General features: G+C 40.1%; 2 protein-coding genes across 2 annotated transcripts; both read right to left on the bottom strand.

Annotated features, from left to right (window-relative positions):
- Window positions 1-5,942: 5,942 nt before the first annotated feature.
- On the bottom strand, window positions 5,943-9,031 carry LOC145495904 (uncharacterized). The gene has a single exon (XM_081475502.1). The coding sequence runs from the start codon at window positions 8,362-8,364 to the stop codon at window positions 6,658-6,660; it is 1,707 nt and encodes a 568-aa protein (XP_081331628.1). The 5' UTR covers window positions 8,365-9,031; the 3' UTR covers window positions 5,943-6,657.
- A 169-nt stretch (window positions 9,032-9,200) lies between these two features.
- Window positions 9,201-11,830, bottom strand: LOC145495903 (uncharacterized). The gene has a single exon (XM_081475500.1). It carries the CDS (start codon window positions 11,759-11,761, stop codon window positions 9,983-9,985), a length of 1,779 nt encoding a protein of 592 aa, XP_081331626.1. The 5' UTR covers window positions 11,762-11,830; the 3' UTR covers window positions 9,201-9,982.
- Window positions 11,831-12,685: the final 855 nt, after the last annotated feature.

Genomic DNA, 12,685 nt, shown 5'->3' on the forward strand with positions numbered 1-12,685 from the left:
ATCTGCTCCTTCCAACTCATTAACTACTCAGAACCTCAAACTTTTAACTTTTCCCACGCATATACTGCAATTTTGCTGTGTTTGCCGTCCCTAGGGGGGTTCCAACATGAATAGGACGCGGTTGCTCAACGGAAATTTGGAAAAGAACCCCTAAAAGGTGCCAAGATGCCGCTTCGTGGGTGTGGCTTGAATTTTTTTTCACCCCAAAGAAGTACCAATTCTAACACAAGACATTAACTCCTGTCATATTTTTTTTTTCGCTTATACCATAAAAGGTACCTCAAAAGCTATCGCTGTGGACTTTTTGGGCCTTGACTTGTCTTAACAAGTCAAGGCCCAAGTTTATTATTATTATTAATTATTATTATTATTATTATTAATTATTATTATTATTATTAATTATTATTATTATTAATTATTATTATTATTATTATTATTATTATTACACCTTAAGAGATACCAAAACCTCTTTTAAACTCCTGAGAATTTCGACGAGCACCCCCGTCCTTTTTACGTGGGAATCTCCCCTGGGGTTTGCCCCTCAAGCTAGGTCTATTCTCTCCAGTGTTTCGAACCTTTCCTGGTCTTAGTACATGTTTATTAAAAGAGATTTGAACGTAATTTGCAACTGAATGCTCCATGCATTTAATCGTGTGTCTTGTCGCGTAGTTAAAACATGTTTTACACCACGTGACGCTGCTCCACACCAGAAGAAGCGTTGCGTGACGACCCGAGTAACAGCTGTCAAGGAAACAACTTTTACTGTAAAATTAAAAAGCCTGAGATCTCCTCTGTCTCACTGACTTAGGTCTTCAGTAATGTTGCTGCCTCGTGAGATGCTTTTCACAAACTTTTACAACTAGCATCAGATCTAGAGGAATGTCTTTAGAAGTTCACAATGATATGGGCCCCAGGACTTGTAAACATGGCGTCGAATTAGTTACTGTGAAAACAAGGTTTTCTTCAGAAAGTTTTGACGATTTGGGATCTGCATAGGAGGCTTCTCTTAGGTGAAGAAAAATACATTTTCACCAATTGATCCCTTAAAAATTTCTCCTTCTAATAAATTTGCTTTTTTGAAGTTTTCATTAAGGTGGTATATACCCCAAAATATGTCGATGTTTATGAAAAATTCCATTTTTTAAAAAATACAAGATTAAGACCCTTGAACACTTATTAAAAACATTTTGAAACGATCTTGCCGAATTTACCTCTAGGTAAGTGTGAAATTTAAGGAAAGTACACAGTGGTATAAGATTTTTTACGTAGCAACGGCCATTGCAACGGCTGTTTTAATATATAAGAACGATACTTTGTGGTAAAGCTGTAAAGAGATGCACGACTCGATTGCTGTAATTACTTGGGAAAAGGTTTTGCCTGATTTACCATCACGGGCTCATTCATTTTCCTTATGAAAAGGAACATTTCCCATAACTACGGAAACTTTTTACAAAATAGAACAACCATTATTCCCCCCCCCCCGCCTGCAGATCCAATCTGCACCTCCCCCCCCCCCGCGATGTTTGGCTTGTTAAATGCTTAATCCCTCATGTAAGAAATTTCAAGTGCGTTTTTCTCAACTGTCTACTTTTGTACCAACTGACTTCACGCCAACATTTCTACCTTGGAAGGTATTTAAGAGAAATTCCTGAAATTTGGGGTAATCAAAGATCAATGGCGTCGTGATGCAATAAACTAAAAAAATCATAACATTTTAACATCTGTCACGTGACACTAGATAATTTGTTCACTGAGTTTGGTGCAAAATAAGGTTATTTCCAAATAAAGCCTGTGGAAACCACTGAAAACAAGAGTTAACTGTCAAAACTTTAGTTTATTACATAGAACGAAACAGAAAATTACAAGATATTCTTGTTTGAAAATCAAATCTTGTTTTGTGAAAGAGCACGAACTGTTGGCGTCAATACCGTGAAACTCTACATCAAAAGGTTGTGGCTGGTTTCCATAGCAACCATTTTGAGTAAAACTTTCAAAATTTAATTTCTCTTTTTGAGTGCAATAGCACAATTAATCTTTCTTCACCATATTTAAACAAACGTTTTGGTCCATTTTAGGGTACCATACAACCTTAATAATATCCCTCGGTCCTTTGAATTAATCCAGGAGGGAGAGGTCAACTTCGCTTGCGTTGCCATGGGATTGCGCGCCCGATGATCTTGGCCATTATGACGTCACTCGTGTGCCGGCCCGTGAAGTTTCAGTGAGCGCTAAAGAATGACACCAGACAAGTTTTTCATCCGATGATTGCTCAAAGAATTTGAAAGAAAGCGATCAACAGACCACAGGAACAAGATAACCTGTTAATATTATGTCCAAAAATACTTTGGTGTTCAAAAACTAGAAGTCAGAAGGCACAAAAACATGCAAAATTTCGAGATCGCTCAATTAAAAACGCGATTGAAAAGTGGAGCTTTGCACCCGTTTCTTGGGCGATATCTGGAGAACCCAACAATGAACAACACGAACACAAAAACATGATCTTGATATGGTTTAAAACGTTCGAATAGTGATGAAAACGAATCATTTAACATGTGCATAAAATGATCAGTGGGTTTAAACCCATTATTTTGTAGACCATAGCGTGGAGGACCCGCTGATCGATACTCGAAACCCTCGAATTATGAGAAAATGCTCCCTTGCAAAGGCATTTGAACTATCAAGTCATACGCTGGGTTGGAAAGTAAATAATGTACCAAGGAATTATTTTTCTGCGCTAAATTATCCACAAAACCGTCAAAGATAACATTTTCTTCTGCGAGGCCAACCAGCTCCGAGCAGACGTGTGGATATTTTAGATGGTAAAATGATATAAAATCACTCTACAGGAGACCTAGATGAAACGGATAATATTCAGAATAACACGGACCAGACCTCTTGTCAGAAAGGAGCTTCATTTCATGTCAAAATGTTCGTCAAATATGAGATTGGAGCATGATCCGTTTCCTCGGGCGTCCGCATGCAGTGCAAAGCTGTTTCTTCTTCTGAACTTCCGACAAGAGAGGTATCCTGAACTGGTGCTTTGGGTTCTATTTATTTTTCATTTCTCAGTATAGACTGTATAGACTGTAAAAGACAACTGCGTAGGATGTCATATAGAAAGACCTAAAAAATACAGAATCTGGTTCCAAGCAGCAAGTGAATTAAAGACGAAAGGATATATGAACAGGGATACTTCCTATGCTAAGTCATTAGCAATAAGAGTTAACTTAACAAGGAGAAACTTGTTAAGCCAAAATGACTTTTTGCCAAAACAAAGAGTTCAGTAGAAGGTTATGACAAAGCTAGAAAGATCAATATCAGGTGATCTCTTATTAAAACCAAACCCCTTGTTTTCTAATAGTATCTGTCTTGACAAACTGTAATAGCTTTACTACCACTAAGTTTGAAATGATAATCAATTCTTTTCTTTATACTTTATGCTTTTAATTTTCATCATAAATCTTATGTGAACAAAGATAGCTCTAACAATTATTTTACACTAGACTTAAACTGAACTACAAAGAAGTATTCTCGAGAAGAGTGTCACAGAGGTTGTACTTGTAAACATGAACTTCAAGCCTGATTTCTCCCCAGCTCCTTCCATCCCAGGTTCCCTGTTGCTTTTTGCATTGATGAGTTTATTTTTGGCTTCAAGAGAATGATAAGTGTACATTTCCAGCAAATAACACACAGGATTGGGTTTTAAATGTTTAATTGACAGTACATTGACAATAAATAGATAGCTTTCCATGGTGGTTGCATGTACTGCCAGAAATGGGACCTGCTTGAATGGTCTTGCAAAGGTAGCGGAGGATGGTAACTTAAGGTTTAAAAAGATCAAAATAATAAGACTCCTCATAATATTCACCAGTCAAAAATTGCAGTAAATGTTTATATGACCTCCCTTCCCTCTTTGGTTTTCATATCGCCCCTAACTCTTTTTAACAGAACATGTAAACTAAAAGACAAATTTCCTAATGAGATCCAGCACCAAGAACTCGAGTATGTATTTACCATTAAAAAAATGCAATTCTCACAATTAAATGATCCAACCCCCATCCACCTTTTAAGTCCCGTCCAAGCAGATACAATGCGGTAATGTACATGGAGCTAATATCATAATTTATAAAACATTAAATAGCTCATTTCCAGTATCAATGTATTGAACTGAGGTCTTCAGATTTTCAGCACCCTCACCTGCACAAAAAAGAAAAATAAAATTTTCTGAAGCATGTCAAACAAACTACAACAATCACTCTGCATAAAGCATTTTTGGATCCTTACTTAAAGAAAAGTTACAATATTGTTTAGGAATTAAAATAAATCAGACTTCCAATACCTAAATTGTTGATCAACAGTGCCAATTTTGTAAACATAATAAGATTCAGCAACAGGAACTCAAGGCGACCAAGTTTGGTACTCAAGTTTTGCTATATAAGCATACATAATTGCAGCTGACAGTGAGGCCCCATATTTGATCTTAGGTAACCAAGAAAGCCCTCGCCCCAGTGATCCTAAACGAGCTAACTTTCACTGTTTTATTGAGAAAGTGAAACACAAGCCACCCTTAGCAACATAACCAAGGTAATCCTGGTAGCCATGATAACCTTTTTTCGTCAAAATACTATGACTGGCCTACTTGGAGCAACTCATGGTATGAAGAAATAAAAATTAACTCACAAAACCCCACAGTGATCAAATGACTGAAAGGAAGCCAAAGAAAGAAGGATAACTGAGCACTGGAGTATGAAAAAAGGCTTAAGTAATCCTGGAAGGACCACTTCATGTCATATATTAAACACTTGATAAAGTTGCCTCAGAAGGGTCTGATAGGGTTGCCTTCAGTACCCGAGACCATATAAATGGGGCCTTGTACTCTCTCCTCTGCAGAGGCTCCCTATGGGAAATTGAATATACTCCGAACTACCAGCCTGTGGTTAAAGCAGCACAAAAGTGGCCTATGAAGAAGAGAAAAGTCTTACAACACTAGACTGCAAACGATGGGTAAAATGTAGACTGCAGGCTTTTTAGGAATATCATATTCCCATTTCCATTTATAAAGAGATCGAGCTGACCATACACCGGCTAACCTGTGCCGTATATTTCAGGCTAAACGGAGCACAAGCTCTATATAAAGGAAATGGGAATACAATATTCTTAAAAAGTCTGCAGTCTGCATGTTATCCTCTCTGCATTTTAACCACCGTTGTGCAGTAGGCAGGCTTTGTCTTATTTAAATAATTAAGCTTAAGTTCTTGTTTGTGAAAGTTCTCATTTCCTTCATTGTGGATAATATTTCTGTTTGCTAGGCCCATTGCAGAATATGTGAAAAGGTTTCAGTTTTGTGAAAGAACACTCCGAGCACGAGATCGCAGATATTTCATACTCAAATGGACTGATCATTTTTACTGCTAATTCTTCAAAATCATCTTCAGATACAATGTTTTCCTATACATATAAGCTATTCTGTGACCAAGTTACACGCTTCTTTACGTTACCGATCACGTAATAAGGGCAATTTTACAGGGCGAATAGTCAAAATTTTGCCCCACATATTTCCAACGGAGAGCGATGACTGTAACACTTTACATACACTTTCTGCAAGATTTTTCGGTTATAATTAAAATCTACTTACCTCTAAAGAAAGAAAAATGATAATCACTCCTTGAGATCCAAATACAATACCATTTGAATCTGGAATGATTGGAGAAATCTGCCTCAAAAAGTTGTATCAGCGAGAGGCGACGACGCCATTTTCGAAAATTTTGTGCATTTGCGCGCTTCTATCGCCGTGACGTCATAATGGCCATGATCATAGGGTCAGCCAAATCTGACGTGTTCACCTCTCCCTCCTGAATTAATCTTAAAAATATTTCTTTTTGCCTCGATATGAATAGTTGTGTTATTTTTTTCCCTATAACCCTTAGCGCGCCCTCAGGGTGTGTAAACTCTGTGGCATTTGTTCTTACAGAAAAATAACGGCAAGGAGATTCGAAATATTAAATGATCATGATTTGAACCATATAACAACAGTTTTATTAGATCTGAGATCCATACCCAAAATAACAAGATGCTCTACTGAATTTACTAAAAATACGCTCTGAGCATGCTCTGCCCATTACAACTCCGACTGCGAATTCGTTACGTAAATGTTATGATTTGCGCTGTCTCAGCGAAAAGTGGGAGCTGTCACTTCTCATGATCACAAAAAACTACTCAATGAATTTAATAAGACATGCACTTTTACGGTTCCTGTTAGGCTTGAACGGTTTTCCCGTAAAATGAGCTTCGGTCAATGTTAGGGATGACAAACGTGCAATGATCATCACATTAACTCATATATATTAAAATATCAAACAACTACAGGAACAGCATTTATATAAATACATTGCTTGTTTGGTTTTAGATTACGTGATGTTCGTGATTAAACGCTACCTTTATTTGCTACATTGGTTGGGGACTTCAATGTTTAAAAAAAACCGAAAGAACAATTAGGTCTGCATGACATTGGTTTTGCCTTCAAAAATCGAAATGGCTGCCTCTCAGTTTATTTGCGATATTTAATTTGTGCGTTTGCCGTCAGTTCTCGGTTTCCACTTAGTGAGATATCAGTGCAATGCATGTATGTGTAAGGTCATTTCGACTCAATAAGTAACATCAATTCAATATTGCAGTCAGCCAATCAGACTCCGCTCCTGACGAGCTTATGTCGGCATTCTCTCCTTCACTTTCACTTTGCTGCGGACCATTGTCGATTGTGTGACCGCGCGTGATTACGCGTATGAAATCGAGACGTTCCTGCGCTTTAGGAGGTTGTAAGTAGAGGCCCATCTCCACCGCCTTGTTCTTCGCCAAACGAGCAAACTCTTCTGCCTCCGTGAAATTGCTTCGTCGATATTCCAGATCAGAACTAGACAGGTAGAAGTAAACTTTGTCTACCAACGTCATTTCCGACCAGTACTTGTTTCTCAGCGTATCTAAGCACCACTGTGCTTTCGCGATAAATTCTTCATTTACAGTGCGTTTTCGGGCGACATCGCTGTCGCAATCGAGCAAAAGTATTGTCATTGCGAGCAACGCAAGCACGAAGAGCTGCTTCACAAACAAATCGCTGTTTTCTGTTTCCAAATGCAGGCAGACGTCGATGTACTTTTCCAGATTACTTCGAGCTTCATTGACTAGTTTCAGGCTTCGATGGGGAGTGCGTCCGATGAAATCTATTAATATACTTGCTCTCTCCCAAGCAATCAAGCTTGTGTCGAGGCCCGTTTGACACCCAGCAATATTTTGCCAGGCTAGATTCACACAGTGCTCAGCCTCTCCTAGGCTTCCTTGTGTTCTCAAGATTTCTGCTCGATAGACGTAGCCCCTACCTGCCAGAAGCTGAGGATTTTTTGCTTCAGACATGAAACTGAACGCCTCGTCGATCAACTGTAGAGCGCGGTCTGGCTGGTTTTGGTAAGAAGCTTTCATGCTTTGTTCCAGTTTTATGGCTATGTGAGTGTCTGCATCAGTAAACGTCAGCAATAGATCGCTTGCGTGTTTATAAAAATCTTCACTCTTAAAGCTGTTACGGTATGACCGAAGCTGATTCGTAACCCACCAGGATCTTTTGTACAGCATAGTACTCTCTTCAGAAAGGGAAGGTGGACTTAAGGCAAACAATAGGGAAACAGTGCTCTCTTTAGTCATTTTCTTAGCCTTGCCTGTTTTTGATGATATCATGGGTCCTGTTTCTAGCGTGACAGAAATTTGGCAGATCGTTTCACAAGCAGTGTGTTCCTTTAAACTTCTCTTTTTCCCTCTTCTTTTCAGTTGAATGGCATTTAAAGAAAAACTGATCTTGTATCTTGTGTCAGTTTCGTGGAAGCGGAACAGGTAGCCGATAACTCCTATCATAGATGCGTCTTTGCCGCTTTTATTCAGCTCACTTTTGATGCAGTTACACTGATAATCAGGCAATTTAAGACTAGATGCACTTTCTCCATCATAACTTACTGCCACTGTTACATCGTAATGACCTCCGATGTCAAGCGCCTCCCGTGTATGTTGATTCTTACAGACCAGCAGTTGTACTAAGTGATCGATGTCACAATCAGGGAAGCCAAGTCTACTCCGACCAACGCTCAAAAGTCCGCGTGGTTTCCAGAGTTCTCTCAACACAGGACCACCTTCATCGCTGCTTTCAACTGATCTAAAGTTCAGGACATTATCGCTTCCAATTTGCAATGTGCCAGCGTTTATGTTCAAAACAATGGAGTTGTCACTTCGTGTCGTTTCCCGCTCCTCCTCGCTCTGATGACATCCGGGAACATCAGTCTCAAAGCAGGGATTGATGTCGAAATTTTGGGAACCAGTAGCCATTTCAGTCGGTAAATTTCAATTTTCACGCTTGCCGCAAGTCACCCAAAGAATTGTCAAAAAATCAAACTTTTTTGTGCACTGTTAAAACCCGTGCTGGTCACTGATCAGAGTGATACCCGTGATTTTCAAGCACCCGTGATGGTCGTCTCGGACATGCCTCTCTTGACCGTCACGGGATCGTCACGTAACTATTCAGTGGAAGCCCACCTTACCACGGCAGTTTTTTTCTGGCCGGAGCAAAAGCTCATCCGGTCATTGTTTTCTTTAAAGAACCCCGTAAATAAGGTTCCCCCGTCAATACGAACAGATTTTTGTGGCGCGTTGGTGACCGGATTAACGAGGTTGTACTTAGTTGGGAAATTAATTTTCACGGCTTTGAGCCGGATATACCTCAAGAAAAATTGACCAATCCCGCAAAACGCGAATGTCCCCCTCTAAAATCAAAGGGTGTTTGGAGAAGGTTTTCACGATTTAGGACCTACAAAGGAGGCCTCTCAGTGGAGGAAAGATACTTGAAAAATTTCTCAAGTTTGTCCTTGGCCTAATAAAAAATTCTTTTCTCTGAAGTTTCTCTTGGTTTCCGTGAACAGTATCCCTTGTTCCTTTGAACCAATTTGAAAAATATTCTTTATTTCCTCGAAGTAAATGGCCATGTTCCTTAATTTGTACCCCATTACCAAGAGCGAGCACTCAGTAAGTCTAAACTCTGTAGCCGCTACAGAAAAAATGAATACAAGTAGAATAAACAGCAGTTTTACTGACTCTGAAATCTATATCCAACGTAACAAGATAGTCTACTGAATCTAATTAAATCGAATAAAATATTCTATTACACTCTTTATTTGATAAGAATACATTTTATACGAAATTTTAAGATGATATTTTATGAATAAACCCGAGGCTGAGATTTTGAAAAGAATCTAACTTTGTGCGTTAATAGAATTACTGTATATGATTTTAACTAAACCATATAAAATTCAAAAGCAGCACTAGCCGTATGTTTGATGCAAATAACATTTCTGGAAGAGGTTAGGTGTGTCATATCCAGTATTTATTGCGTGCAGTCTGGCTCCAAAATACCATCCAGACACCGAAAACATTCGAAAATAGAAATGGCATTACGCTATAATCTAAGAATATTCACAAGAATATTTTCACTGAGCGTAAAATCGGCAGAAAAGCAATAATATTTAGCCTCGGCCGGAGTAGCAATACTCCTAGTCGCTTCATGCTACAGATACCGGCCGGTGGGATAAGTTCTGGCCTGACTACCCACTAGGTTCGTATGCAAACTTTACCCCTTTACCTAACCTTTACATCCTACATAAAGTGATTGGAGAATGATTTTAAACAGACCCAAGGTTAAGCTTAACCCAGAGTAGGTCTGTCTTTGCTGCCTTTCACGGTATAAGCTATCTTTAATTTGCTTGTGAGTCTTTACTGTTGCTCAGTTTCGATACAATCAGATATCAGTGGAGTATGTTAAACTTCGTTAAATTATTTCCTCGAAAGGAGGAATTTCTCGCGCATGCTGTTGTTTATTCCTAACATGGCGCCAGTGCGTGACTGTTAACCTGGTCTGCACAGAACTGACGTAGTTTTGACTCAGTGAGCAGCATCAATTCAATATTGCACTCAGCCAATCAGACTCCGCTCCTGACGAGCTAATGTCGGCATTCTCTCCATCACTTTCACTTTGCTGCGGACCATTGCCGATTGTGTGACCGCGCGTGATTGCGCGCATGAAATCGAGACGTTCCTCCGCTTGGGAAGCTTCCATTTTGTGATTTGTCTCCACCGCCTTGTCCGTCGCCAAAAGCGCAAATTTCTCTGCCTCCACATAATTGTTTTGTCGGTATTCCAAATCAGAACTCGCCAGGTAGAACAGAGTCCTATCTCCCTGTCCCATTTCCGCCCAGTACTTGCTTCTCAACATGTCTAAGCATGACTTTGCTGTCGCGATAAATTCCTTGCTCACGGTGCGTTTTCTCGCGGCATCGCTGCGGCAATCGAGCAAAAGCATTGCCATTTTGACGTACACAAGCACGAGAAAGTGGCGTTTCATCACAGACAATCGGCTGTTTTCTGTTTCCACCCGCCGGCAGACGTCGATGCACCTTTCCAGAATACGTCGAGCTTCATTCACTAGTTTGAGGCTTCGCTGGGGAGTGCGTCCAATGAAATCCATCAGCATACTTGCTCTCTCGTAATCAATGAAGCTTGTGTCGAGGGTCGTTTGACACGCAGCGATGTTTTGCTCCGCTAGTTGCACATAATGCTCAGCCTTCCCCAGGTCTCCTTGTCGTCTAAAGATTCCCGCTCGATAGCCGTAGCCCCTACCGGCAAGAAGCTGCGGATTTTTCGCTTCAAACATAAAATTGAACGCCTCATCGATCAACTCCAGAGCGCGGTCCGGCCCGTTTTGGCCGTAACAAGCTCCCACGCTTTGGGACAATTTAACGGCTATCCGTGTGTCCACGTCGGTAAATGTCAGCAATAGATCCTTTGCGTACTTGTCACAACCTTCATAGTTAGCTCTGTCAATGCGTGACTGAAGCTGATTCACAACCCACCAGGATCTTTTGTACAGCGTTATGCTCTCCTTAGAAAGGGAAGGTGGATTCATCAACGCAAACAAAGGGGAAACAGCGCTCGCTGTTGACCTTCTCCCTGTCTTGCCTGATTTGGATGATGCCACGGGCCCGGTTTCCAGTGTAACCGAAACTTCGCTGATGGTTTCACCGGGTGTGTGTTTCTTTGTTTTCTTTCTCCCGCTTCTTTTCGATGGAATGGCGGTCAAGGAAAAACTGATCTTGTATTTGGTGTCAGGCTCGTGGAAGCGGAACAGATAGCCGATAAGTCCTATCATAGACTCATTTGTGTCTCTTTCAGTTTCGCTTTTGATGCGTTTACACTGATAATCAGGCACTGATTTAAGGCTAGATTCACTTGGTTCATCGTAACTTACTGCCACTGTTACATCGTAACCGCCTGCGATGTCAAGCGCCTCTATTGTATGTTGATTCTTACAGACCAACAACTGCACCAAGTGATCGTAGTGACAATCAGGGAAGCCAAGTCTACTCCGGCCAACGCTCAGAAGTCCACGGGGTCTCAGGAGTTCTCTTAACACGGGACCACCTTCATCGCCGCTTGTAACCTTGCTGGGATCTTTAGAACTGAGGATCGGATCATCCACGGTTCTAAAGTTCAGGACATTATCTCTACCAATTTGCAATAGACTGGCGTTAATATTCAAAACGAAAGAGTCGTCACTTCCGCTTGTTTCTCGTTCTCCCTCGCTTGAATAACTTCCAGGATCATCAGTCGCATTGTAATCATCTGAAGCTCCGACTGCATCGCATCTTTTCACGTCGAAATTTTCACCAGTAGCCATTTCGCTCGGTAAATTTTTTTTTTTCGCAGTTGTCGTTGCTGCGCAGCAGAGCGAAAACGCATAATATAGGCATGCGCGGGAGCCTGCTGTGTTTCCAATCTCTGTCGAGATTCTATTTAACTTGCGTGCAGGCTGTGGTTTTTATTCGTTGTAATTTTATTCCACTTTATTTGAGTTTTTATCTATTTATTTTTGTGTTTAAATTTAGATCTTTGTAATTTAATTAATGAACGAGTATACGGGTATACAGCTTTATGGCCTCTTCTCGGCGTTCTCCTCTGTGTCATGTCAGTAATTTAGTTAATCAAGGCTGCTCGTGTATGCTTTGTGACAGCTGATACATTTATTTTTTGGAGTATTCTCAATGCTTTTTGCATTGTATTTTCATGTCTTATTATATTTTAAATTACTAAACTTCTACTTGGTATAATTTTAGGTAATTCTTATTGTATATATTTTGAATTTTAATTTTTAATATACTGTGTCCCTAATAAGCTCCTTGTTACTTAAGAGCTAGATATTCTCAACTGGCACATAAATAATCTTCTTCTTCTTCTTCTTCTTCTTCTTCTTCTTTGTTCATTTAATCTTGCACTCATGTCATTACCCACTTGGTGACTGTGAAGCTCTGCTTTCTGGCTAGTCGCTGTGACGTGCAAGCGAATTTTTAAACGACGTGGGGAGGAGGGAGAGTGTTTGGCAAACTAACGTCCTCGTTAGCCTGAATGATTCATAAGCCGACAAGCGAGCCCTGTTTATTAGTCGCTAAAATCGCGGTCAAATCAACTTTCATCACCTTTCATGGAGTTAATGAATAACCCAGGGTCTTACTGACAGATCTCAGCGTATGATAAAGGAGAGAATTTTTACATGCGGGCCGGATTTCATTTCCTCTCTAAATAGAGTGAAGTTGATATGTTGCGT

Source organism: Orbicella franksi, chromosome 8, assembly GCF_964199315.1.
Source record: "Orbicella franksi chromosome 8, jaOrbFran1.1, whole genome shotgun sequence".
NCBI lineage: Eukaryota > Metazoa > Cnidaria > Anthozoa > Scleractinia > Merulinidae > Orbicella > Orbicella franksi.